The 26,447-nt window shown below is 49.4% G+C and overlaps 6 protein-coding genes across 6 annotated transcripts; 4 read left to right on the top strand and 2 right to left on the bottom strand.

Moving 5' to 3' along the window:
• Nucleotides 1–548: 548 nt before the first annotated feature.
• L228DRAFT_232243 (kinase-like protein) lies at nt 549–1,543 on the top strand (the record flags this gene model as incomplete). The annotated part of the gene is made up of 1 exon (XM_018330590.1): nt 549–1,543. The coding sequence occupies one exon, from the start codon at nt 549–551 to the stop codon at nt 1,395–1,397; it is 849 nt and encodes a 282-aa protein (XP_018186172.1). The 3' UTR covers nt 1,398–1,543.
• A 675-nt stretch (nt 1,544–2,218) lies between these two features.
• L228DRAFT_249390 (putative glutamate synthase Glt1) lies at nt 2,219–9,848 on the bottom strand. Its single transcript, XM_018333084.1, has 6 exons — nt 9,680–9,848; nt 9,175–9,594; nt 9,068–9,108; nt 8,319–8,990; nt 5,574–8,259; nt 2,219–5,515 (listed from the first exon to the last, which is right to left on the bottom strand). Exons 2-6 carry the CDS (start codon nt 9,348–9,350, stop codon nt 2,656–2,658), a joined length of 6,435 nt encoding a protein of 2,144 aa, XP_018186171.1. The 5' UTR covers nt 9,351–9,594; nt 9,680–9,848; the 3' UTR covers nt 2,219–2,655.
• A 4,385-nt stretch (nt 9,849–14,233) lies between these two features.
• Nucleotides 14,234–16,401, top strand: L228DRAFT_284572 (heat shock protein 70). Its single transcript, XM_018336240.1, has one exon. It carries the CDS (start codon nt 14,337–14,339, stop codon nt 16,281–16,283), a length of 1,947 nt encoding a protein of 648 aa, XP_018186170.1. The 5' UTR covers nt 14,234–14,336; the 3' UTR covers nt 16,284–16,401.
• A 1,947-nt stretch (nt 16,402–18,348) lies between these two features.
• L228DRAFT_249385 (hypothetical protein) lies at nt 18,349–21,578 on the bottom strand. The gene is made up of 6 exons (XM_018333083.1): nt 21,229–21,578; nt 20,426–21,176; nt 19,696–20,370; nt 19,311–19,636; nt 19,106–19,242; nt 18,349–19,009 (listed from the first exon to the last, which is right to left on the bottom strand). The coding sequence occupies exons 1-6, from the start codon at nt 21,332–21,334 to the stop codon at nt 18,596–18,598; spliced, it is 2,409 nt and encodes an 802-aa protein (XP_018186169.1). The 5' UTR covers nt 21,335–21,578; the 3' UTR covers nt 18,349–18,595.
• On the top strand, nt 21,423–22,679 carry L228DRAFT_262547 (hypothetical protein; the record flags this gene model as incomplete). The annotated part of the gene is made up of 3 exons (XM_018334427.1): nt 21,423–21,429; nt 21,578–21,583; nt 21,614–22,679. The coding sequence occupies 3 exons, from the start codon at nt 21,423–21,425 to the stop codon at nt 22,387–22,389; spliced, it is 789 nt and encodes a 262-aa protein (XP_018186168.1). The 3' UTR covers nt 22,390–22,679.
• Nucleotides 22,680–22,925: 246 nt separating this feature from the next.
• Nucleotides 22,926–25,929, top strand: L228DRAFT_269914 (WD40 repeat-like protein; the record flags this gene model as incomplete). The annotated part of the gene is made up of 10 exons (XM_018335339.1): nt 22,926–22,968; nt 23,033–23,190; nt 23,248–23,399; nt 23,453–23,739; nt 23,796–23,967; nt 24,021–24,511; nt 24,560–24,694; nt 24,746–24,877; nt 24,927–25,225; nt 25,285–25,929. 10 exons carry the CDS (start codon nt 22,926–22,928, stop codon nt 25,927–25,929), a joined length of 2,514 nt encoding a protein of 837 aa, XP_018186167.1.
• Nucleotides 25,930–26,447: the final 518 nt, after the last annotated feature.

Raw genomic sequence — 26,447 nt, 5'->3', positions numbered from 1 at the left:
CACCACCATCCAAAACGCCCGAGTCAAGAAGCTGGTTCTGAGAAGTCGCCACTCTGGGACGAAGACAGGGCAGCCAGGCAGTGGGAGTCATAGAGAGCTATTGCGCGTTCTTCAGTTTGCGGAAAGAATAACCGCTATTCGAGAACGTTGACAGGGCCATGGGGGAGAAATGCTGCATGTAAGCACATGGAGACTATGCAATTGACGGCAGGTTGTTTCAAACTGCTGCAGAATGAAAGCGCGGCAGCGTTCGGATTGGCTATCCATGGGCCGAAAGCTCAGAGGTGGCTTTCTTATCGGCCAACCTGGAGACACCTTCAGCTTTGTCGACGAGTTCGAGCAGAGTCACACATCTCGTGGATCCGTGTCCTCTTGCAGAAATTCCTGCATCTCTGCCCGTCTGTAGCGCATTCAACGATAGTGATTGGTAGAGACAACCGTCTGGCAGGTCTGCTGGCGAACCACACGTTCAAGCCCGTTCATTTAACTCATTGATTGGCCCGTAGCCTTCTGTCCCCCACGCACCTTGGCATTACCTCAGCCTTGCGATGTTAAAGCATGACGAGACCTCTTGCTCTGACAACTCTGGCCGTCTTGGGCGGCGAGGCAAAAGAGCTGCCATCTATCGCATCATCTTGCCGCAGATTGTGAAGCTGATCCGGCGACGACAAGGATATCATCTGGCGCCACGTGTTTTGAGGTTGGGCCGCGGCCGCATAATAAAATATGGCTCTGCGGCCATCCTTGCAGAGGCTCAAGCTCTCGACTATGTATCACGAAATACATCGATACCTGTTCCTGAAACGATCACAGCTTTCCAGTCACAAGAGGGGATCACCTACATCCTTATGAAAAGATGTCCTGGCATTCCCCTTTGCAATGCATTCTCTAAATTATCTGTTGTGGAGAAACAAAATATCTTGCAGCAATTACGGGGTTATATGAACGAACTTCGTGCCCTCAAGCCACCCAAGCCTGGGCAGGTCGGATCTGCATGCTACGGGCTGCTTGAAGACGAGCGGATTCAAACTTCACCATGTGGACCATTCGACAGTGTAGCTGACTTTCATCGAGCTCTACGAGGAGGAATTACAGGTCCGATAGGGCATGAGGAGTGCGATCACATGATCGCCGCACAGGATAGGCGGGATTATGAGATAAAGTTCACGCACGGCGATCTTTCCTTTCGCAATATCATATATAATGATGGCAAAATTACGGGAATCGTGGATTGGGAGTCCGCTGGCTGGTTTCCTGACTATTGGGAGTATACCATGACTTGGGACTCGTTCTGGGATAACAGGGAATTGAGGGATGAAATTCCGGCGTTTTTGGACCCTTTCCCAGCAGAGCTTGAAATGGAACGGACACGATGGAGACTGTTCGTTGGTTGGTGATATCCAAAAGAATTCTTGTAGACTATTTATCGTAGTTGAAAAGCAAATCCAGATTCTTGCGTCGTCGTAAGGACCTTTTCGCCGTTGTGTCTTTGAGCCATTGTCTGTCCTGTTTTATCAGGTTGGAAGTCTCATTGGAAGTGGATGCTGTGTAGCTTCACAGCTGCCAACCATCCTGTTAACAATACAAAAACTAAGCTTGGCTTGAACAGTATGCATTCTATTGATTGCTTAGTAGTTAAAGTTAACCTCGTGCATTGAAATATTTGTATATATCTTATCCAACTCTTACTCTTGGGAAGTAATACTAATAGAATAAGTATAAATAAAAACCTATAAAGAAAAGGCTTTAAAGGATTTAAAGGAGATCTAAGTATCTAAGATATAGTGCTTTATCTAAACAATACTTATTATTATAATTAAAGGAGTTACAAGAAAACTCAAGTTCTTAAACTTAAGTGTATCAAAAATCATAATGTCGTTGCCTATTCCAAGTCTACCATGGACTTAGACAAGAACCTAGATCTCAAGATAAAGTAAAGCAAGTTTATGGTAAGTCTAAGTAGGACTCATTGTCCAAGGAGAGCCAGTGTTCTTGGCACTAGTATATTAAGAGGCACCGGTGCATCCAATGTAAGCCGGGGTAGAAATATAAGCCATCTCGGTCTTGAGCAATGCGAGAGGGTGGTGACATAACAGCACTCAAGGGCAAGGACAATATGTGGAAGAGAAGATAGTGTCAAATGTACTCGTTGTAATCATACTAACGACGTGAAATATATTCAACAAGGAACAGCAATAACAATAATTTTAGTACAAAAGTCCACGAAAAAAAACAAAAACAGCAAGGTATATACAACAGACGCAAGACAACAACAAAAAAAGGACAGCAATTTTCTCCGCCTTCAAAGCGATATCATCCCGTTTTGCTCCCAATAATTCTTTTGAGATAAGATTTCATCGCCTCGTCTAAGTGCATTGCCATTTTTGCAGTTGAAATAGGAAAAGTTTAGACATGAAAACCATTAATAAGCACACGATCCATCCAATTCGTCCTTCCGTCCAAACTCGCTGATATCATTTGACCAAATTGCTTCGAAACTTGACAGTCGCTTGCAGAACAGCAGAGGGAAGAAAGGAAAAATCGTAAGAGTCGTCAAATACAATCGAAACATGATTCGTCTTTTGTAAATTTGTCATCGGAGACGTCGTGAGGAAGAGTAGGGCAATCTCTTAATAGCGAAAGTGACGCATCCGCTCAAGAGGAAGCGCCGACGGCTTGAAGAGGAGCGCGCTCAGCCCGACCGAGAATCTCGTGGGAGGCAGCTTCGTGAGCAGATCGGAAGGGGGCACGAGGGACGATACCGCCAGTGACGGGGAGCTGAGAGCCAAGACCCTCGAGGTAAGTGTCGACCTCGCGGGCAGTCATACGACCTTCGTTGATGGCCCAGACGATGAGAGACTGTCCACGGCGGCAGTCACCAGCAGCGAAAACACCAGGGATAGAGCTGCTGTAGCGGCCAGCAGGAGTCTTGACGTTCTTGCGGGGGTCGCGCTCAATGTCACCAAGAACACGCTCCTCAGGGCCCAAGAAACCCATGGAGAGCAGAACGAGGTCGGCCTCAAAGTATTGCTCGCTACCCTCAACCTGCTTCATGTCCCAACCGCCAGAGGCACCCTTGGTCCACTCGACGCGGACAGTCTTGATACCCTTGACACGACCGTTGCCATCGTCAACGAATTCCTTGGACATGACACAGAACTCACGAGGATCGCGACCCATATGAGTCTTGACCTCAGAGTGACCGTAGTCAACACGGTAGATACGAGGCCATTGGGGCCAGGGGTTGTCGCGAGCACGCTCCTGAGGAGGCTGAGGCAGCAGCTCAAAGTTGATTACAGACTTGGCACCGTGACGAACAGAGGTACCAATGCAGTCGTTACCAGTGTCACCACCACCAATGACAATGACATGCTTGTCCTTGGCAGAGATGTAGGAGCCGTCAGCCAGGCCAGAGTCGAGAAGAGACTTGGTGTTCTTGTGCAAGAACTCCATGGCGAAGTGGATACCCTCCAGGTTTCGGCCTTGGATGGGCAGGTCACGGGCAACGGTGGCACCAGTGGCAAGGATGACGGCGTCGTTCTGGCTGCGAAGGGAGTCGAGGGTGATGTCCCCTTCGCCAACAGCGACACCGGCGGCGAACTTGACACCCTCGGCGCTCATGAAATCGACACGGCGCTGGACGACGTTCTTGTCGAGTTTCATATTGGGGATACCGTACATCAGCAGACCTCCAATACGGTCGGCACGCTCGTACACAGTGACAGAGTGGCCAGCCTTGTTGAGCTGGTCTGCAGCAGCCAGACCGGCGGGACCGGAACCAATGATGGCGACATTCTTGCCAGTGCGGACCTTGGGAGGCTGAGGGATCATCCAGCCCATCTCAAAACCGCGGTCAATAATGGCGCACTCAATGGATTTGATGCCGACGGGGTCCTCATTGATACCAAGAACACAAGCACCCTCACAAGGTGCAGGGCATACACGACCGGTGAACTCGGGGAAGTTGTTGGTCATGAGCAGACGGTTAAGGGCGTCTTTCCACTGGTTCTGGAAAACAAGCTCGTTCCATTTGGGAATAATGTTGGAGATGGGGCAACCAGTGTCAGACTGGCAGAAAGGAACACCACAGTCCATGCAACGAGCAGATTGGTATTTCAGCTCGTCTTCGTTCAGACGAGAAGAAATCTCCTGCCAATCCCGGGTACGGGTCTTGGAGTTCCGGTACTTCTCACTGCGGCGCTGGTACTTCATGAAGCCCTTGGTCTTGTCAAGCACAAGAGTGGATCGCTTCTTCTCAGCCTTGGCGTCACCGACACTCTCTTCAATATCTGTCATGTCATTCTTCTTCTTCTGAACGTCTTTCTCGTGCTCGTGCTTCTTAGACTCTTCGTGAGCAGCGCGAACGGGGTTGCCAGGGAGGATCGGAAGATGGTACTCAGCCTTCTTCGCAGCGGCAGCCTTGGCAGCTTCAGCCTCAAGGACCCTCTTGTAGTCAATGGGCAGGACCTTGACGAATCTAGGCAAAGCACGAGTGAAGTCAAGCAGGATGCGAGCAGCAAGCTCCGAACCGGTGTAGTGGTGGTGGTCCTCAATCAATCCACGGACAAAAGCGACTTCGGTGGGCTCTTCGATGCCAGAAATTTCAACCATCTCAGTGTTGACCTTGGTGTGGAAGTCCTGGTTCATGTCGAGAACGTAGGCAATACCACCAGACATACCGGCCGCGAAGTTACGGCCAGTGCCACCCAAGCAGATGACGCGACCACCAGTCATGTACTCGCAACCATGGTCACCAACACCCTCAACCACAGCAGTGGCTCCAGAGTTGCGGACGGCAAAACGCTCAGCAGCAATACCGCGGAAGAAGCAAGTACCACGGGTGGCACCATAAAGACAGGTGTTACCAATAATAATGTTCTCCTCGGCCTTGAAGACGGCGGACCGGGGGGGGTAGATGATGAGACGACCACCGGAGAGACCCTTACCAACATAGTCGTTGGCATCACCCTCGAGCTCCAGAGTAACACCAGGAGCAAGGAAAGCACCAAATGCCTGTCCAGCAGAGCCGCGAATGTTGACATGGATAGTGTCCTGAGGCAGGCCGGTCTCGCCATAGCGCTTGCTGATGTGGTACGACAAGCTGGTACCGAGAGTGCGGTCGGTGTTGACAACGTCGCACTCAATGCGGACGGGCAGACCCTTCTCCAGCGCCAATTCAGACTCAGCAATGAGCTTGTTGTCGAGGCGAGTGTGGAGCATGTGGTCCTGCTTGCGGACATTGTAGGTAGCGACGCCGGGCCGGAGGGAGTGGGCCGGGGTGAGAATAAGCGAGAGGTCAATGTTTTCCGTCTTCGAAGTGCGAAGATCCTCACGAACGCGCAGGGCCTCGCAGTGACCAACCATTTCGTTAACAGTGCGGAAACCAAGCTTGGCCATAATAGCACGCATCTCATTGGCTAGGTAGTAGAAGAAGTTAATCACGTGCTCAGGGGTACCAGTGAACTTTTTACGAAGCTCAGGATCCTGGGTAGCAATTCCGACAGGGCAAGTATTCCTAAAATACGAATTAGCAACGAATTTCAAAGCATTTCAAGGGCATTTGGAAACGTAACAGGTGGCATTTTCGCATCATGATGCATCCCATTGCAATTAAAGGAGCAGTAGCAAAGCCAAACTCCTCAGCACCAAGCAAGCAGGCAATGGCAATGTCACGACCAGTCTTAATCTGACCATCAGTCTGGACAACAACACGGCCACGTAGGTCATTCAAGACAAGAGTCTGGTGAGTCTCAGCAAGACCAAGCTCCCAAGGAAGACCAGCGTACTTGATACCGGTCCATCGAGAGGCACCAGTACCACCGTCGTGACCGGAAATGAGGATATGGTCAGCCTTGGCCTTAGCGACACCAGAGGCGACAATACCAACACCAGTTTCCGATACAAGCTTGACGGAGACACGAGAACGAGGGCTAGAGCACTTCAGATCGTAGATCAACTGCTTCAGATCCTCAATGGAGTAAATGTCGTGGTGAGGGGGAGGAGAGATGAGACCGACACCAGCAGTGGAGTGACGGGTGTGAGCAATAGCACCGGACACCTTGTGACCAGGAAGCTCACCACCTTCACCAGGCTTGGCACCCTGAGCCATCTTGATCTGAAGCTCATCTGAGTCGGCAAGATAGTGAGAGGTGACACCAAAACGACCAGATGCGACCTGCTTGATGGCAGAGCGCATAGTGTCGCCATTCTCCATGATCAAGCTTCTCTCAGGGTCCTCACCACCCTCACCGGTGTTTGACTTGCCACCAAGACGGTTCATGGCAACGGCAAGGGTAGAGTGAGACTCCATGGAGATAGAGCCATAGGACATGGCACCAGTGGCAAAACGCCGGACAATCTCGGTCCAAGGCTCAACCTGGTCAATGGGCACAGGGGTGGCCTCATCAAAGTTGAAGTCAAGCATGCCACGGAGAGTGCAGTTCTTGATCTGTTCATATTCAGATTTCGCATATGCCTCGTAGGACTTGTCATTCTTAGTTCGGACAGCATCCTGCACGTTCGCAATGCTGACAGGGTCGTTGACGTGAGGCTCACCACCGTCTCGCCAGTGATATTCACCGGTCTCAGAAAGACCAGGAACACTGACGACATCGCGTGAGGGGAATCCTCTCTCGTGAATGGCGATGGCATCCTGAGCAATGAGCTCAAAAGTCATACCCTTGATACGGGTAGCGGTACCAGTGAAGCATCGGTCAACGACCGTGTCATCCAAACCAAGAGCTTCAAAAATCTGAGCACCCTTGTAGCTCTGCAGGGTAGAGATGCCCATTTTGCTCATGACCTTAAGGATACCACCATCGCAAGAGTACTTGTAGTTGTTGATAACCTGCTCATCAGTGAGCTGTTTGCGGATGAGATTCTCACGGTTCATCTTGAGAATACAGTCGAGAGCCAGGTAGGGGCAGATGGCGTCCGCACCGTAACCGAGCAGCACGCACATGTGGTGAACCTCACGAGCTTCAGCGGTCTCAACCATAAGAGCGGCCTGCGACCGCCACTTGTTCCGGACCATGTGGTGGTGGACGAGACCAGTAGCGAGGAGGGCTGAGATGGGAACACGTTCAGCTGAGGTGGCACGGTCAGAGAGGACCAAGATCTTGTCTCCCTGCTGAATGCCCTCATTGACTGCCTCACAGATACGGTCCAAAGCATTCATGTAGCCTTGGACGCCCTCACTCTTAGCGAAGGTGATGTCGATCACCTTCACACTCCAGTCAGCGTGGAGCTGGTTGATAGCAAGGATACCGTTGAATTCAGAGAGAGAGAGGATGGGCGAGGGGAGGAGGAGACGACGGCACTGCGAGGGGTCCATCTCAAGCAGATTGCCTTGGGGTCCGACGTAGCACTCGAGAGACATGACGACGGCCTCACGGATAGGGTCGATGGGAGGATTCGTGACCTGAGCGAACAATTCTCTGAAGTATTCGTAGAGCACACGAGGTTGCTGCGCCAAGCAGGCGAGGGGAGCATCGTTACCCATCGAACCGAGAGCTTCCTTGGAGTCTGCAGCCATAGGGCCCAAGAGCAAGCTGACTTGCTCAAAGGAGTAGCCAAAAGCTCTGAGGAAGGGGTCCTGCTGGACGACGACGTCATTGAGCTTGTAGCTGAGATCGGCGCCGTGAGAGGTGAGCTGCTCGCAAAGTGTGGGCAGCGTCAAGAGCTCGCGGTCCAGCCAAGTCCGGAAATCCTGGCGGTGGCAGACGGTCGCCTTAAGCTCGGCATCATCGACAATACGGCCAGCAAGCGTGTCGACAAGCAACATCTTACCAGGTTGAAGACGGCCCTTTTGGATGACGGTCTCAGGCTCAATGAACATAGTTCCAACCTCAGACGCGCAAATCATGCGGTCATCGGAAGTGACATAGAATCGACAAGGACGGAGACCATTTCGGTCAAGGTTGGCTCCGCAGTACCGACCATCGGCAAAGGTGAAGAGAGCCGGACCATCCCAGGGTTCCATGTTGCAGGCAGCCCACTCGTAGAAGGCCGCCTTGGCGGGGTCCATGGCAGCGTTGCCCTGCCATGATTCAGGGACCAACAGCATGACGGCTTCCGGGAGCGACAGAACGCCATTAATCATCAAAAGTTCCAGGACGTTGTCAAAAGCAGCCGAGTCGGAACCGCCATCTTCAATGACGGGCAACAAATTCTGCAACTCATCACCAAAAATCTCAGACTTGAGCAATCCCTCACGAGCTCTCATCCAGTTCTTGTTACCACGGAGTGTGTTAATCTCACCTGAATTGAGATTGTCAGTAAATCGTCGCATGTATTTGGGAAGTGGCAGGCGTTCTTACCGTTGTGGGCGGCCCACCGGAGGGGCTGAGCGCGATCCCAGCTGGGGAAGGTGTTTGTAGAGAAACGGGAGTGTACCAGGGCGAAGTGAGCCTCGTAGTCAACAGATACCAGGTCGTGGTAGTACTGGTAGACCTGTACGGGTGCCAATTGACCCTTGTAGACAATGTTCTTGTTGCTCAATGAGCAAAGGTAAAACCAGTTGTGGATACCAATGGTGTGGGTAGCCCGCTTTCGCAGGATGAAGAGCTGACGCTCAAAATACTTCCAGTCGAAAGTCTCAGGATCGGTCTGCTCGGGCGCGTTGCCCTCGCCATACGCAGATCGGAGGACGACGAAAGGTTGGAGCACAACAGGCTCACGGGAAAGGGCGGCGGGACCCAAAAGACTGGAGTCTCTGGGGACTTCTCTCCATCCAAGGACTCGCAGGCCAACCTCCGCGGCAATATCCTCAAAGGTCTTGGTGCACTCTTTGAGCACCTCTTCGTCCGGCTTGAAGAACAAGTTACCAGCAGCGTACTGGCCGAGCGGGGGAAGTTTCCATCCATATTCCCGCTCAAAGTTCTTCAAGAAGAACTTGTGAGGGATGGAGGTCATAACACCGGCACCGTCACCGTCCCGAACATCAGAACCCACCGCACCACGGTGGGTCATGTTGCAGAGAAGATTCCGTGCTGCAGGAAAAAATAATCGTCAATTCCATCTCCTTTGCAAATTCTAGGGCAATTGAAAGTTCAAATTTTCCACTTACCATCGCTAACGATTTTGTAGCTGGCCTTGCCCTTGATGTGGCTATAATTTCCCGTTAGTCTCTCTGTCCATACAACCCCGCTCAGAGTATCAAAATAGCCAACTTACGCAGTGAAGCCAACACCACAGGAATCCTTCTCCAGCTCCGGATCATATAGACCCTGCTTCAACGGCAGAGTACCGGCCCATGACCGATTCTCCGGCGTTTCCTGGTAAGGAAAAACCTTGGTAGGTTGCTCTTCCTCTATGCGGTAGTCATTGAAGTCATTGGCGAAACTCCCCATTCTTTCCCGGGGCAACCGGAAATCACAGCGATTACGAAGAAAGGTTCGCAGAAAGGGTTGCTTCGAGTGTCCCTTGGGCCGATGAGGTCGTCAATGATGGTGAAGGGCGTGTGTTTCCGTGAAGGGCCTCTTCTGTCTGTTGGAGTAGAGGGGGAGGAAAAAGAAGACAACACGGGCAGGTCGAGTAATTGTAATAGCAGGGCAAGTTACGCCGGTCGGGACGAATGAGGCGGATTGCAATTGGCTAGCAATCTAGTGTCAGTATGGTGGGGTCTAACCCTGCCTCTGCACCGTGGCGAAAATCGGTAGGATGATGCAAGCACGCTTACCAGACTGCTCTCGGAGGGTTTTTACTGGTGGAGCAAGGTGGACAAGCTGTGGTAGGTGTAGTACACAGTATGTCGGTGGTAAGGTGGTAGGGATTATTATGGGGGGAGGGTTGATCCAGTCGGGGGGCACGGCCAAATGTGAAGAAGGGGATCTCTGTCTTTTTTTTTTCACAAGCATATAGTTGGCCAAGCAGGAGAGCGGCGATTGGGGTAAAGTTAGGTTAAGCTGGGCTCTGGGCGTTTTCGTTCGCGGGCAGATCAACTAGGTCAAGCAAGTAGGGGAAATTCTTCGAGGGGCTGTCATTAGCGTTGCGATAAGCTCACACACCAGCCAATCAGAGACCAGATGTTTGTCTGCAGGCCCGAAAAGAGGGCCGTTCGGCAGAACTCGCCAAATCTACGCTAACTCCGGATAGACACGTTCTGGCTTGTGGGGGGTGGTGATTTCTTTGCCTCAAAGAAGAAAAAAAAGCTGGAGTTGCGAGGGGTCTCACAATTTACACCCAAGAGGAAAGGACGAGCGAATCGTATCGAGTTATCGATTGGTACATCACCTGTCAATCTGTCATGACAAGCAATTGGGGTTGAGTAGGTAGGGAAAGCAAAAGAAAAAATGCATAAACCACGTCACCCTCAACGTGAGCATGATTTAATGACAACGCCGGACCTTCTTCAGGTTCCTGCGACCGACGAAATGACGATGACTGAGGCAGCGGAATAAATCTGCCGGAACCAGGGGGAAGACACTGCGCCCCTCCCAGTCGCAGGTCGCCTATGAGTACAATACCATTTTGGCGCTACGACACATCAATTCTCCAAACACACCTGAGCAGACCATTTCGAGAAATGAATGGACAGGGAGGGGCAAATGGAGAAAATTTTGATGCTGGCTCTTGTTTGAAGCCAAATCTCGTCTACTCCGATAGGCTTGTCCAGGGCCTCGAGATGTCCGCTCTCTTCCTGTTCCAGCACACATTGGCGGAAATTGATCCCCGCCCTCTCCCTCATAACCGCTCTTTTTGAGCCCCGATTTCTTGTGCACATGCTGTCCGGTACCCTTCTGTACTCAAATGTACTTTGCTAAACAGATATCGTACGATGCTGACAAAGTACCTGAAGCGTATCGATGTCGTAGCCGATCGTCTCCTCCGACACGCATTAGAGGCGAAGAAGTAACAGGAAATAATCATCATTGCTCGTCGTCATCGATCCATCATCAAGTGTAAAGCATTTTGACCAATTCGTCTTTTGATTCCCGAATGCTTGAGTAAAAAAGCAATTCTTTTCGTCTTCTTTGGCCGAGGAAGGGGGAATTCAAGCCGGCGTTGACCGAGTTCTAGGCGCCAACTCCGTATCTGATCAATATTGACTGCGTAATACTATATCCCAATCTCATCGAGTAATACATTTGCTTGCCTTCCGTGCACCTTTAGGCTAAGCTGTAAACACTCTTGCTACCGCGGAGTTCCCCTCTCGCGCCAGCCTGCTCACTTGGATGCATTTAAGCAACCCCCACCCTTACTTAGCGAATAATCAAGCCGATGTCGGCAATCTCTTAGACACCTTGCCAACCATGTCTCAGACTCCTTATGGTGATGCAAGCAGGACCGTTGGTAACATGGTCAGGGAACCCGTTCAAAAATTTTCCCATGCCCTTGGTCCGAGCACACATCGGTCCTGCGAAGTCCCAAGGTTTTCCACACATGTGAACCATCGATAGATTGCAGGTGCCCGGGGCAGGGATAAGCGTGGGGACCTACACAGGAGGAACAGCAACAGTTGCAATTTAAGCAAACTTATGGGCTTTTTTTCTGGGGGATTCTTAATCTAAGGTAATCTTATGCTTTTACTGTCGCGCCAATTGCCGACGCCAAATGAGCCAATAATGATAGGCTTGATCGTCAGCTATACAGACTTAAGTGCCAGGACGACTATGGTGACTGAATTACCATTACGAAACGAGAACTGACTGAGCCCAGTTTTGTCGTCGCTGACATCCGTCGAGACGAACAGGAGGTTGACTGGTGAGGTGGTCTCCCTTCTCGGTCGCCGCTCGGGAAGGCACGGGAGCGGCCTACCGACCTCGTACTCCCCTTTCCCGTTGTGACTCAGAGATTCAAGAAGGCGCCTAAGACCAAAAGGAGTCCCGAACCAGGGCAGACGGACGCTTTCGGGTGTTTGAATCCTGGCGACCGAGGGAAAGTGTTCCCCGACGTACTGTCGAGATTTTGACAGAGTACAGTAATGGAGGCCGATTTCGCAACAACTGCTTCATTTCCTTTCAGGCTCCACTCAGCCAGGAGAAAATGGTTGGTATCCCGAGGCCTTATGCAAGTATCAACATGAGCTAGACCAGAGTGCTTCGAGGCTAAAGCGAGCCCCTCCTTCTATGCACATGTCAATTTTTCCTCTCGATTGCGCAGTCACAGGAGATCATTTCCACTCTACGGACTGACCCCGTGGGTCACACTATCCATAGAAGAAGCCCTTTCGTCTGTGTCGCGGAGTTACCAGGAGGCTCCTCCATCTCCATAAACCCTTCCCCACTCGCAGAAAAAAAGTTTTTCAGTTCGATCTGATCGCGAGCTTGCATCTCCCGCAAGCTTCTTCCAGCCAGTGACAGTCACCGTATTTGATAAATGGGAATTCACAGCAAATCCTCGTTTTGCAGCTTAGCAACCTTGGGATTCTATTCAACCTCTTTCCGGCGGAGGTTTCTCTGGCCGGCCTTCAGATGATGAGAGTTTCGAAGATCGATTATTCGTATCTAACGCTCTGTAAGTCTGTCAAGACGCAACCGGCGTTCAACTGGTTCAACGGGTCTCTGCATGAAATTTCGTCACGTGGTTTCGTTCACGTGATCTGCGGTGAAGCCTCCCTCTTTCCTAAATTGTAATAATTCAAGCTGCGTGTGCTCTCACGGTGGAATATTGCCGGTTTCTCCGCATTATCCGCTTCTTTCTGAGCGGGTTTTAGTCCCTGAAATGTTCGTAGATGCTTCATCGGTCTCATATAGATGGTCAATTTGCAATCCCACTACGGTCTGCTGCTGTGTGAGAAGTCTCCAAGGGAGCCCCTCACCAGCGCCAAGTCATGAATCTCAGCCTTGCAGCAATGAAACATTTACTAGAGATCGACGGTTGCAATATATAATAGGCGCCTTGTGGTGCAGAATCACCATCCACGATCCTTGCCGTGACTCGTGGCATCTTGTTTAGGTAGCAAATAATCAAGCGATACCCCGGCACATACGTCTTCTGGATGTTCCTATTACATCATCACTGGGAAAAAATTTCTTTGTGTTTTGACGTCAAAGAAAATCTCATTTTCTGTAGGCCACATAAAATTGTCACTAGGAAAACAGACTAAATAACTGTATATGTGCCGTAATATATTTTTTCCGAATCTTAAAGAATAGTTTCCGGCTCGAAGAATTACGCTGGACCGCCAACTAATGAGTCCGAGATAATGTTGTCCATTGGTCGAGTAAAACTTGCTGGGAGCAGTCTCCATGCACAATCACCGGATAAATATCTTGATTTACGGAGTATGCTCCGTGCACAATATCCAAGGTACACTAGCATAGGTGCTACCGGTGATAATTTTCGGGTATTTTCTGGTTCATACGTAGTAGTTTTCTTGAGGACGACATTCGGCTACAATATTAGCTATATGACGTTGCCAGTCAATTCAAGGTTCTCAAAATTTTATGGCCATATCAATCTGATATCTGACATCTGCAGCACAACGGCATTCCAAAGGTTAGCAAATAAATGTACCTACCAGAGATTGGGTTGCAAGATGTCTTTCTACAGCGTTTCTCCATTGTACTGAAGCTCAATGCTTCTTCAAAACTAAAGGTTATTTGCTTGTCCAAATAAAATTTGCAGTAGAAATAGATGTTGTTCTGGTTACGACCACGTATGTTTACTATCCATTCAACACTTTTGGAAGAGCTGTAGAGAAAGGTCCAATATCGATAAAATTTCACTAAGGTTCATGTCACTTTATATGACGAGCAGCTGGTATTCACGATGAGGTAGTGTTATAGGACTTGAAATTTAATCATAATTGCTCCACAAGATGGTGAATATGAGGTCAGTCCAAGACACGAAATGAAACATGATGCGATGGTTACCTGGCGCAACGGCAAGCTCCTTATCGGCAAAAAGAGGCTAGCCCGAAGCGGAAAGGCCAACGTCATCCCGAGATCATGAAGACGATGGAAGTCGAACAATGAAGGGACGAAAAATGCGTAAAGAACGGTCATTGCATGCATAATTTGCAGGGGAAAAAAGCAACTAGTAAAGACAGGGCTGATCTGATTGATCTCGAAATATCAAGCTGCATCGAGATCAGAGTCTTTCGTGGTCGAGAAGAGGGCACTCGTGGGTTCACGTATGTTGTGGGCCGCGCTGGTCCCCCATGGAATCGCTTAGATGTATATAGAATCCACAGAAACTTCCAGCACGTCGGGCACCGCTAAGGTACATAAACCGTTTCACCCACAATCCGCCATCATCTCTTTTCATACTTCAGACTCACACAAAGAAACTCCTCCTCTTCATACCCTTCACGAATTCACGACCTACATCTTCCTACCTTTTTTTAATATAGGTCTTGTTTCTCTTATTGCATCTTTTACATTTCTTTCATCATGGCCCCCGCTGTCGGTATTGACTTGGGAACCACCTACTCGTGCGTGGGTATCTTCCGGGATGACCGCATTGAGATTATCGCCAACGACCAGGGCAACCGCACTACGCCCTCGTTCGTTGCCTTCACCGACACCGAGCGGTTGATCGGTGATGCTGCCAAGAACCAGGTCGCCATGAACCCTCACAACACTGTCTTCGACGCCAAGCGTCTCATTGGCCGCAAGTTCGCCGATGCTGAGGTCCAGGCCGATATGAAGCACTTCCCCTTCAAGATTATTGAGAAGAACGGCAAGCCTCACATCGAGGTTGAGTTCAAGGGTGAGACCAAGGTCTTCACTCCTGAGGAAATCTCCGCCATGGTCCTCGTCAAGATGCGGGAGACTGCTGAGTCTTACCTCGGTGGCACCGTCAACAACGCTGTCGTCACTGTCCCTGCCTACTTCAACGACTCTCAGCGTCAGGCTACCAAGGATGCCGGTCTCATTGCTGGCTTGAACGTCCTCCGTATCATCAACGAGCCCACCGCGGCCGCCATTGCCTATGGTCTCGACAAGAAGCAGGAGGGTGAGCGCAACGTCCTCATCTTCGACTTGGGTGGTGGTACCTTTGATGTTTCCCTCCTGACCATTGAGGAGGGTATCTTCGAGGTCAAGTCCACCGCTGGTGACACCCACCTTGGTGGTGAGGACTTTGACAACCGCCTCGTCAACCACTTCGTCAACGAGTTCAAGCGCAAGCACAAGAAGGACCTTTCCTCCAACGCTCGTGCTCTTCGCCGTCTCCGCACTGCTTGCGAGCGTGCTAAGCGCACTCTCTCGTCTGCTGCCCAGACCTCCATTGAGATCGACTCTCTCTTCGAGGGTATCGACTTCTACACCTCCATTACCCGTGCTCGTTTCGAGGAGCTCTGCCAGGACCTCTTCCGCTCCACCATGGAGCCCGTTGAGCGTGTCCTCCGTGACGGCAAGGTCGACAAGTCCTCCGTCCACGAGATTGTCCTCGTCGGTGGTTCTACCCGTATCCCCAAGATCCAGAGACTCGTTTCCGACTTCTTCAACGGCAAGGAGCCCAACAAGTCCATCAACCCCGATGAGGCTGTCGCCTACGGTGCTGCCGTCCAGGCCGCCATTCTCTCTGGTGACCAGAGCTCCAAGTCCACCAACGAGATCCTTCTGCTCGATGTTGCCCCGCTCTCTGTCGGTATCGAGACCGCCGGTGGTGTCATGACTGCCTTGATCAAGCGCAACACCACCATCCCCACCAAGAAGTCTGAGGTCTTCTCCACCTTCTCCGACAATCAGCCTGGTGTGCTTATCCAGGTTTATGAGGGTGAGCGTGCTCGCACCAAGGACAACAACTTGCTCGGCAAGTTCGAGCTTACCGGCATTCCCCCGGCTCCCCGCGGTGTTCCCCAGATTGAGGTCACCTTTGACGTTGATGCCAACGGTATCATGAACGTCTCTGCTCTCGAGAAGGGCACTGGCAAGACCAACAAGATTGTCATCACCAACGACAAGGGCCGTCTCTCCAAGGAGGACATTGAGCGTATGCTTGCTGAGGCCGAGAAGTACAAGGCTGAGGATGAGGCTGAGGCTGCTCGTATTGGCGCCAAGAACGGTCTCGAGTCCTATGCCTACTCGCTCCGCAACACCGTCTCCGACCCCAAGGTTGACGAGAAGCTCGATGCCGCTGACAAGGAGAAGCTCAAGGCTGAGGTTGACAAGACCGTTGAGTGGCTCGACAGCAACACCACCGCCACCAAGGACGAGTACGAGGACAAGCAGAAGGAGCTTGAGTCCGTCGCCTCTCCCATCATGATGAAGCTGTACGGTGGCGGTGCTGAGGGTGGCGCCCCTGGTGGCTTCCCTGGCGCTGGTGCTGGTGCTGGTGGCCCCGCCCCTGGTGCCGGTGGTGACGACGGCCCCACCGTTGAGGAGGTTGACTAAACGAATCGCTTCTTTTGATGCCGTTTTCGTTTTGAGATTTTTTAAAAACCTTTCTCTCTTCTGATATGACTTTGGCGTCGTGCATGAATAATGGGTCTAAAGTTTGTCGATTTTTTTCGTTTTTACAAAGGGAATAGTCATGATATGAGCGAAAGTGTGGATTCCTCTTTTTTTTCTTTCTGTTTAAAACTTTGCCCACGAAGGCATTTTATATCTTCTACTTTCGAAGTATCTAGTTTTTTTACGATCTTCTTATAAAGAGATGCAGAGAAATGAAAAGCTAGCTTCCTAATTCAAACCTGTCCACCTATGAATATGAATGTGAACCTCAATCGTCGATTTCTTCATTTTCAAGTCCGTTGACAAGTAAATTATTGCACTACGTAAGGCCTTTGGCAACCAATCCAGCCGTGATGCCATCACGTGATACCGTCATCCTGTATAGCATCTGAAACAAACTTGAGGTATGATAACTCACTCATTTCGTAAGGACGAAATAGCTAAAAACAGTGTTTTGGGAGTCTCTTCCCTCTTTGGTCCATGGCTGTCATGTAGTATAGTTAAGGTATGTATTATTCGAAAAAGTACGTTCATGTATCAAGGGAAATAAAGACAAATATTTATTTGATAGTGCGACTTTTAATTATTTTTCCTTTCGTACATGCTCTAACTCATAAACTCTGCTCTACATCGGTTTTAATTTGTCTATCTATCAACCTGTCTGCTTTTTCGTTTTACTTTCACTTTTTAAGGTTGACTGGTTGGTTTATTTTCAATTGTTATTTTATGTTGTATTTTTACCCATTTTACACTTTAAATTTCCTGTCTTTGTTTTCAGATTCCCGTCTTGTTTTTTTTTTATCCATTTATATGTTATACTCATTTCCATATTCCGTTTCATTTTCGTTTTCTTTTTTTTTTTTTTTTTTTTTTTTTTTCAATTTTCTGTCTACTTTTTCTCCCGCGGCTCTTTCCATCCCTCTTCTCTTCTTCCTTTGCTCCTTTGCTCCCCACCTACCTGCATCCTTGCCTTTCCCCTTTTCTCACCAGGGGGAGAGAAGCTGGTAGTTGTATATGTGGTGTATTCTTCCTTTTTTTTGGACATGTGTCGATTGTATAGACTCGAAACGGTAGAAACTAAGAGTCTAAGACAGGTCACAGGAAGGTATGCAGAATCATGCATTGCAATATCGACGTAGTATATTTCCATATACGGTACTCAATGCTCTTTTGGGAAGCAGCTTGTTACCTGGGTTGCTGTGGAGAACGTATACAGTATGCTATTATGCTACTATACTAATGTTCTCCGGGATTGGGGCAAGCTGGCTTTATGTGGGATCGGGACTCGTGATGTCTTACCAGATCGAGAGGGAAAGTTAAAAAAGAAGACAAAAAGCGGAGAAAGCAAGTGGCATCTTACCATAACGGGAGAGGAAAGTAGAAAAGGAGAAGAGGGGGAAAAAGAAGGGGAAAAAAGAAAGCATCTTACCTGACCCCGAGAGGACGAAAGAGCAAAGAAACCAAGGTAAAAAGGACAAAGAAGTAACAAACAACTCAAAAGGCAAAGTACAGGTCAACTCTAAAAGGGAAACAGTAAGAATGATAAAGACTGAGCATTCGGACGCACATGACATGTCAGATTAAAAGCCGCTGGTGGATCAGTGCAGACGAGACAGTGAAATGAAGTGATATACTACTCAACGGAAAAATTGTAAAATGATCTGTGTTTCATTGGTCAGAAAAATGCTAGATATCGTCATACTATACAATACAATAAACTAAAGCTAATATACATTGGATATAGACTGAATGGAAAAGTGACGGTCATGATATACAAACGGAAAATCCAGAACACGTGAGTAGAATGAGATGAGTGCGACGGAGGCGCGAGTGGATATAGAAAAAGTTGGTCCTTCAGAGTCAGGTGACTCAATAGATGGACATCAGGTGGATTGAATATCCTCAATTCATCCTTCGTCTTGCGTGATCTCCGCTGGAACATACTATCTGCTCCGCAACCAAGGGAGCGCGAAATTAAACGGAAGAGTTGAATAAACAAATAGGGGGGGGGGGAAGGGCCTCTCGGAATGACGCGCGAGGCTTGGTTGGTGGTAAGGTGATGAGTGTATTTTCAGGAAAAGGAGGAACGGAAGAGATGAGAGCCGGGGCTTAGTAACTCAGGTTGACCGTAGCGAGGATGAGTGCGACGGTTAAAAGCAGGTGAGAGAAAAGGATACAAGGACATGCGAGTTTCCATGCCCAAAGTCGAGGTGTTAGGATTCGCGCATTAGCGGTAAGAGGTAAAGGGCAGCTTAAAATTCAGTCTTCAAGACCTTCTTCAATACCACACTGTCAGTCTCATACTTCATGATGCGGTCCTGGCATCCTGCAATCTTGTCCAGGAGCCAGGAAATCCGCGACGAGAGCTGAGAGGGTTGCTTAGGCAGGGCGCCAAGACGGTTGAGCTCGCCCTCGTATTTGTCGATGCTAGCCGTCTCGATTTTGATCAGTTCTGTGAGAATGCCCAAGTCAAGACGCGAATTGAGAACGCGGTCTCCAATGAGAGTCTTGAAAGCAGCCTGGTAGACGGGCTTGCCGGGCTTAATGGAGTAGGGACGACCGTTGGCGGATATAATGGTGATGAGCTCAGCTTGTTCAAGGGCGCGGAGAGCATCTTCGCCGCCGGACTTGTATGTATCGGAGAGGAGGACCTCGTTGTAACGGAGCTGTGGCATCAGTCAGCATCGTCGCAAATGACGAATACAAAGTAGTGCGGTTGTTGAAAAGGGGCGAGGGTGAGAGAAGAGAAGCTTAGGACTTACACTATCCTTTTCAGCAAGCTGTTTGATCAAAAGCCATGCTTGCTCTTGGGTCCATTTGCGCTGGCCAGATTCTGTTCCAAAAATGTACATTTTCAGAACCTCGGAAGCGCTCTGCTCTACAATCTCATGAACGGCATCTGCAGCATAGTCAGCATATCTGTCGCGTATAGTGGAAATGGTTGCCAAAGGTTTGAAGCGGACGTACTGGACGGGGTCTCGCCGGCCTTGATGCGGCGCGCAAGGAATTCCAGGTCGGTCAACCGACCACCGAGGACCTCGATAGAGCCGTCAAGTTCGACGAGATCACTGCGCCGCTGAGATGGCGTGAGTTTTTCTTCGCCTTCTTCCAGATCCGCGTCTGAATCCAACTGGTTGATCACGTAGCGCTTGGCGACCTCGGGTTTGCAGTCACCGAGAGAGATTTGTCGGAACACACGGTCGGGCAGTGCCTTGCTCAGAGATTTGGAGAAGGAAACATCGTTTGTGAGGAAGACGACGTGCGCAATGTTCGAGGTAGTGAGAGATGCGGCCCTAAATTAGGTGAGCGAAAAAGGGTTCATTTGAAGGTCGCGATTTTTCAAAATACGTACCATTCTGCGAGCTTGTCGTACACAACGTCGTTCTCCTGAGATTTGTGGAGGAAATTGTCGATTACCACAACAGGCCGTCTTTCGGGATGCGCCTCAAGGTATTCGTCCATGCCCATGTTTGCATCCTTTTCATTCTTTTTCCGATCCTCCAAAGCAATCTGCTTCAAGGCCGTGGCAGTGTTTGCTAAAATCTTTGCCAACTGCGTATCCAGCGTCTCGGAAAAACCAGTCTTCGTGCCAATAGTACCTTGCGCTGCCAAGTCGATCAGGCCGCTGATGCTATTCATAAAGGAGAATACAGGGCGGTATCCGACCTCTCGAGCAGCAGCGTCAATGGTCGAGCTGTCGCCGCGGGCCTCTTGAATAGGCTTGCAGTCGATTACTAGGGTGTTCTTTCGGTGTTTCAAGGCTTGATCCAACAGTAGCTCCCTCTTGCCAGAGCCCCTCGGACCTTGGATGACGATGAAAGTATCAGTGGTTTCCATGAGCCATCGGCGGATTTGCTCAATGGCATCTCGACGGTCGTCCCAGATAGCGTCAAGCCCAACGTCACTTGTTTTATTTTTGCGGAAAACCAAAATGTCAGTGGCTTGGTCCTTGAACCACCTAATGACGGAGTTGTTCGTGAGGTCCCAAGTGTGACTGATGTGGGCCTTGACAAAGAACGTTCGGATTCTTTCAGGTGTTAGCATATAGAGATGAAATGAGAAATTTTGATCATCAAACTTACGGATCAAACACAGCTACCGTGATGGCTGCCACGAGTGCTGCAATTGCCGGAATAACAACCCTTGGATGACTAAAGATCCAATCCCGGATCCAGTGTGCATGGACTGTTTGCTCGTAGAGAAGGCGTAGTTGCGTGCCTGACTTACCGCCACCATTTGCTTCCAGGATCTTGAACCCGTGCATGCAATTCTTTGCCATGGTAGCTTGTCTGGCGAGGACAAAGTTCAGGTAGGCAAACTTTGGCAGCACCTTCGAGTCAGGCGGTTGTGGAACAATGTCGGCGAGTTTACCAAAGGGGCGAAAGAGAGAATATAAGGCTTCCGGAGACAATTCGGCCGCTTCACCACCTGTAGTCGCAGGGAGAAACTCCACCTTGAGCCTTTTAGTGGGCGTACGATTCAAGTCTTCAATCCATGGCCGTCCTTGCACCAAGGATGCGCGCACACGCCGGAACGGGTTGAACCAGGGCTTAATCGGGTGTTCTCTGAGATGAATCCTCAGCTTCTCTACCGCTTCCGTGAGGTCAACATCTTCCGGTTTAGAGAATTTGACATATGCGCCCCCTTCCTTGATCCTAGGAAGCACCTCCACAACCGTGATGGGGATCTCTGGAGGAACCGCGCGCTTGATGATGCTCAAGGGGTCGGCAGCAGCAATATTCGGGCTGTTGAACTTGTTCATAATCTCTGGAATAGTCTTGCTTGTATTCAAAGGCAAGCTAAGTAGCCATTGAAGCCGTAAAGGGAAGATATCTAGTATTTGCTACGTCAGCTTTGACCTCTGTATTAATTAAATATAACCTACTATCGAAGAATAGAATGCCCTGGTTGGGCCCGGAGCTTATGTGACCAGACTTGTTTTCCCCTGCCTCAAAGGTAAAGCATCGTGCACCACGAAAATTCGCGCGCATAACAGTCCTTGCGCGTAATGCATTTTCTGTAAAAAAGACCTGCTGTCGAGGTGCGGCCGCTATATGCGCCTCGAAAGCTGCCGTGGAAATGGAACGTAAGAAATGGGACATTTTAGGTATTGTGTTCTTTTAACTCGAACATAAATTCACTCCCTCGATAATCATCTGCCCCAGGCCGCCATCGCTGGGAAGAAAAAGTCAAAGAACGAATTGAAGAGCTTCAACTAAAGAAGATTTGAACAGGGGAAAGTATGTGAGGAACAAATAGCAGGTTGACAGACACCAATGACGTCGATCTGGACCCTCCCAACCCTTGCAAGCGAGACAATCAATCATCGGAAATCTCCGTTGCAGTCAACCTCCGAAGCTCAGACCAAAATCGAGATGAAGATGATATTCTAAGCCATTGCCAGACCTGCAAAGCCTCCTACAATCCAGCTTTTGACAAATATACTTCGACAATGGGATGGTGGTGGAGTGGATCAGGCTCAGCAAAGACTTCTGCTGAGCCTACACCAGACAAGCCTGCGGCTGAAGCAGCTCCTGCCATTCCAATTAATCCTCCGTCTCCTACGAATACCGCCCCGGAAAAGCCTAGTCAGCCATTATCGCGCGAGGAACAGGCTGAATCAGACTTGAACAGTCTAATTTTGCAGCTGCGTGAGGAAGAGAGAGAGAACCAGGGGATCCCGCCACTTCAGAAAGACGGCTCCACTCCGGCTACTTCTTCAACATCAAATCCATCCTCGCTTTATCCGACTACCATGTCCTGCCGGCAATCCTTCGACCAAGCATTCTACTGTCAATCTCCGGGTGGTCAATTCATGAACGTTTACCGATATGGCGACCTTCGCGACTGTTCTGAGCTTTGGAGCCAATTCTGGTTCTGTATGCGAACGAAGAGTTACTCTGAAGCGAAACGAAAGACCATGATTCAAGAACATTACATGGAGCGTGCTATCAAGTACAAGCTCGGTTCCAGCAGCGAGGATGTCTGGGAATCACGGACAGAACCGATACGGGGCGCATTCCAAGAGGACCCTGACGCGGAGTAACGGCGAAGATACCCAGCATATTTGTGATTTCATGAGGTTGGCATTGGATTTTATGGAGTCAAAAAAGCATTTGCATAATATATCTCAGCTCTATCTGTTTGACAATATCTGTTATACGACATCTTACTTGTACTATAATTTATTTTTCTATTCGTTCGGGTACAGAGCGGTGTCAATGCTGCAACACTCGGATGCCTTGATGTAACAATATATTACCAAAGCATTTCGGTCTGGAAATAGTTAAACCTTTTAGATGGAGGATTTGAGAAGAATAGCAATTATCAATATGCACATATAACTCATTCACTTTTATCATGTTAATCCAGTGAGAGCATTGATTTCGCAGGACTGGTCTATCCTCGAGGGCGGAGAGACGTTTCGATGCATCGCTAAAGTTTCCAGTTTGGGACAGATGATCGATAATTACACGCGACGCGACCCGACGCGTCTCCCGTACTGAAGACCTAACCTGCACCGACAACATTCTGAAAGCGGAGAGGATATTGAACAGTGACGACTGTTGTCAACCGTGGAAAATGGCGGCGACAATACAGCACCGGATACGAGGACGTCCAGCCCGTAAGCTTATTCAATATACGTCTCAATTTGGACAAAAAATACTGACAGGTTCACCCCCTTCAAGACACTCCGGGTCCGACTTTCCTTACATACACCCCCGATGGTCGACGCTTGATTACTGCGGGATCGAACAACTCGGTGCGCGTATACACCACTGGGTCTGATGGAGAACCGACGAACGTGGACGACTGTCAAGAATCCAATACCGCCGTGGTCGCAACTGTAAGGATACCGGAGAAGAGTCGACCAATTGGGCGACTGACTGAAATGAACAATTAGGACGATTTCTTCATTACCGGCTCTGAAGATGGCACGGTGTCCATGTATTCGTTGCAAAGCAACACTTTGGAAAAGATGCTGCTTCGCTGCACGCTACCAATTCGAGACATTGCGCTTTCTCCGGACGGTAATTGGGCTGCTGTTGCCAGCGAGTAGGTTACGAAACAGCGAGTCCCAAAGTTGTAACCAGCTGACATTCGAACAGCGAACTGGTGGTAAAGGTCGTAAATACGCAGGACATGACCAGAGTGCTCTACTTAAGGGAGCAATCGAAGCCTGTCAAACATCTTTCATTCGACCCAAGTGGTACATACATCGCCTTATCCTGCTCGGACGGTGTTATATTTGTATATTCATTGAGTACCGAGGAGCCGGCGCTGGTGAAGAAGGTGGATGGGTTGATTAGAAATTTGGAAACGGATGCAGAGGCTAGTTCTCGGGTTGCTTGGCACCCAGATGGTAGAGCTTTTGCCGCGCCTACTCCGACAAAGGGTATGTTGAATATACTTAGCTGGGCTGCGATTCGTTTGACTGAATTTTCCCCAAAGATATCCAGGTGATGTCAAACAGTGACTGGGAGCGCCAGCGAGCATTTTCCTCGGGGCATGCTGGAGACATTACAGCTTTCGCCTGGTCTCCAAACGGAGCCCTACTTGCTAGTGCAGGCACTGACCGAAAGGTCCTTCTCTGGGATTGCAAGACACAGAGGGTCATTGCGAGGTAGGTGATATGTGCTGTGGCCGCCGTGCAAAAATTATACTTATACTTTCTAGGTTTGACTATCCAAATGTCATGGCGATTGCTTGGCATCCCACCCAGAACCTCATGTCATTTACGACTTCTGATGGCGAGGTTTTCATGTACAATGATATCGTACCTTCAGAATATATGTCATTATTGAAGAAGGGTGTCCAGCCGGCCCCTTTTATCCATGACCCTCTTGCGGAGACTTTAGCCAACGGTAACAGCAATGGCATTGGCCAAAAAGAGGGGTTGCGAAGACGATATGGCACTCCAGACTCGCTGGACGATATTCTCGGATCTGAGGGGGGCGGAGATGAAGATGATTTCATTGTCGACGACGACGGTGCAGGATATGCGGAAAGGGCAGAGTTTCCATTGAAACGGCCATATGACGATTATGAAACAGAACCAGCATATGCTCCGTTGGCCAAGCGAACAGCTTATGAACATTATCGTCCTAGAATGCATACGCCATTCCAGGTGGGAAGTACTCCATGGAGAGGAAACCGCAAGTATTTGTGTAAGTAGCGTGGTTTTCTTGACGATTCCAACGCTGACATATTTACAGGTCTAAACTTGATTGGCTTCGTTTGGACAGTTGATCAGGAAACACATCACACCGTTACTGTGGAGTTTTACGACAGAGAATTGCATCGAGACTTTCACTTTACGGACCCGTACCGTTACGACAAGGCTTGTTTGAGTGAGTTATTGAATCATAGATCAGTGTTTTTTGGTACTGACAAATTAAAAGATGACAACGGCGCGCTTTTTTCATGTTCTCCGACAGACGGGAATCCGGCAATGATCTTTTACCGTCCACATGAAACGTGGACAACAAGAGCGGACTGGCGGACAACGCTTCCACCCCAAGAGCACATTACAGGTATTTAAGACCGAATCTTTGTCTTGATGAATCGCTGACATAATTGTAGCAATTGCACTCAGCGATTCGTATATCTTCGTGAGCACAACTGCGAATTACCTTCGTGTCTATACTCTCTTTGGCACTCCATTCCGTGTGTTTAGACAAAAGAGTTCCCCGACGGTCACATGCGCTTCATGGCGCGATTATGTTATGACAATGGGAAACGGACCGGTTGGGGGCGACGGCTGCACCCGCCTAATGTACACAATTGAAAATGTAAAGCGGGGCGAGGTTTGCCAGAGTGAGGACGTAGTAGCCTTGCCTCCAAATGCTGAGCTCAGAAGCGTATTCTTCTCTGATAGAGGTGTAAGTAGAACCGTTCGCTCCTCCTACAAACTAGGAAGCTAATCCGCAGGAAAAAATAGGACCCATGCATCTATGACTCGACGGGAGTGCTGCTGGTGCTATTGCATTGGCGAACACCTGGCCAGGCACAATGGGCGCCAATTCTAGACACAAAACAGCTTGAGCGACTTGCTAGCGGCCGCAAAGAAGAGACGTACTGGCCAGTGGCTGTCGCAGCAGATAAATTTCACTGTATCATCTTAAAGGGAGGTGACAAGTACCCTTACTTTCCACGACCGCTGCTCAGCGAATTCGATCTCAAGATTCCCATTTCTTCGTTGCCTGCTGCGACTGCGGACGACGAGAATTCGAGCGCCAACGACGGTCCTAGACTGGAGGAAACTTTTGTGCGGACTTCAGTCGAATTGAACTTGATGGAGGACCTTGTCAACGCTACAGCTGCAACGCATAGTCAGCGCACAGAGCTTGCACGAAAAGAGGTTGATGTAGACAAGGCATTGCTGCAGCTGTTAGCAATTGAATGCAGAGAAAGCGAAGACAAGGGTATGAAGGCTCTAGAGATTGTCGAGTTAATGCGGGATCAGACCGGCCGGATGCTTGAGGCAGCGGAAAAGGTAGCTGCGCGGTTCCAGAGGAATATGCTGGCAGAGAAGATTCGAGAGCTGGCCGAGCGAAGGCTCGCAGGTTTAGAGGATGAGGACTGAATGCTCGTATGAAATCATGAAGATTCTATGGCGCACGTGGAGTTGAGAGAGTTATATATCCATTTTCTGTCTTTTAATTAATCAGAATATCATGATGTACTTAATGTACAGTGCGTATACTTTACAAAATACTATGAATACAATTATCATCACTTTGTGCCTCCAGTGTTGTTGACAAGGCAAGGGAAGCCGTTGCGAGACATTGACTAAGCGACGTCATGCCGCATCTCCAGACCCTCCAGTTAGCTGATTTTCTGGGGTTAAGAGTCGTATCGATAATAGGAGAACATTCGCCCTTTATCAATAACATGGATTTCAAACACATTATTCGCATCTCTTTACACATATAACAATCTTAAGACACTATTCATACATTTCAAGTGACACAATTTCCGATACCACATCCACCATCGCAATATATTCCATCTTTCCAGCACCGACACACAACATTGATGCATCCGCCACGCCCCCTTCCACCGCCGGTGTGACTGCCTGGTCTCTTCTTACCAGCTCTATTC

Source organism: Xylona heveae (assembly GCF_001619985.1).
Source record: "Xylona heveae TC161 unplaced genomic scaffold L228scaffold_9, whole genome shotgun sequence".
NCBI classification, from domain to species: Eukaryota; Fungi; Ascomycota; class Xylonomycetes; order Xylonales; family Xylonaceae; genus Xylona; species Xylona heveae.
Note: the sequence above shows the minus strand (reverse complement) of the source record. Positions and strands in the feature narration are given on the sequence as shown.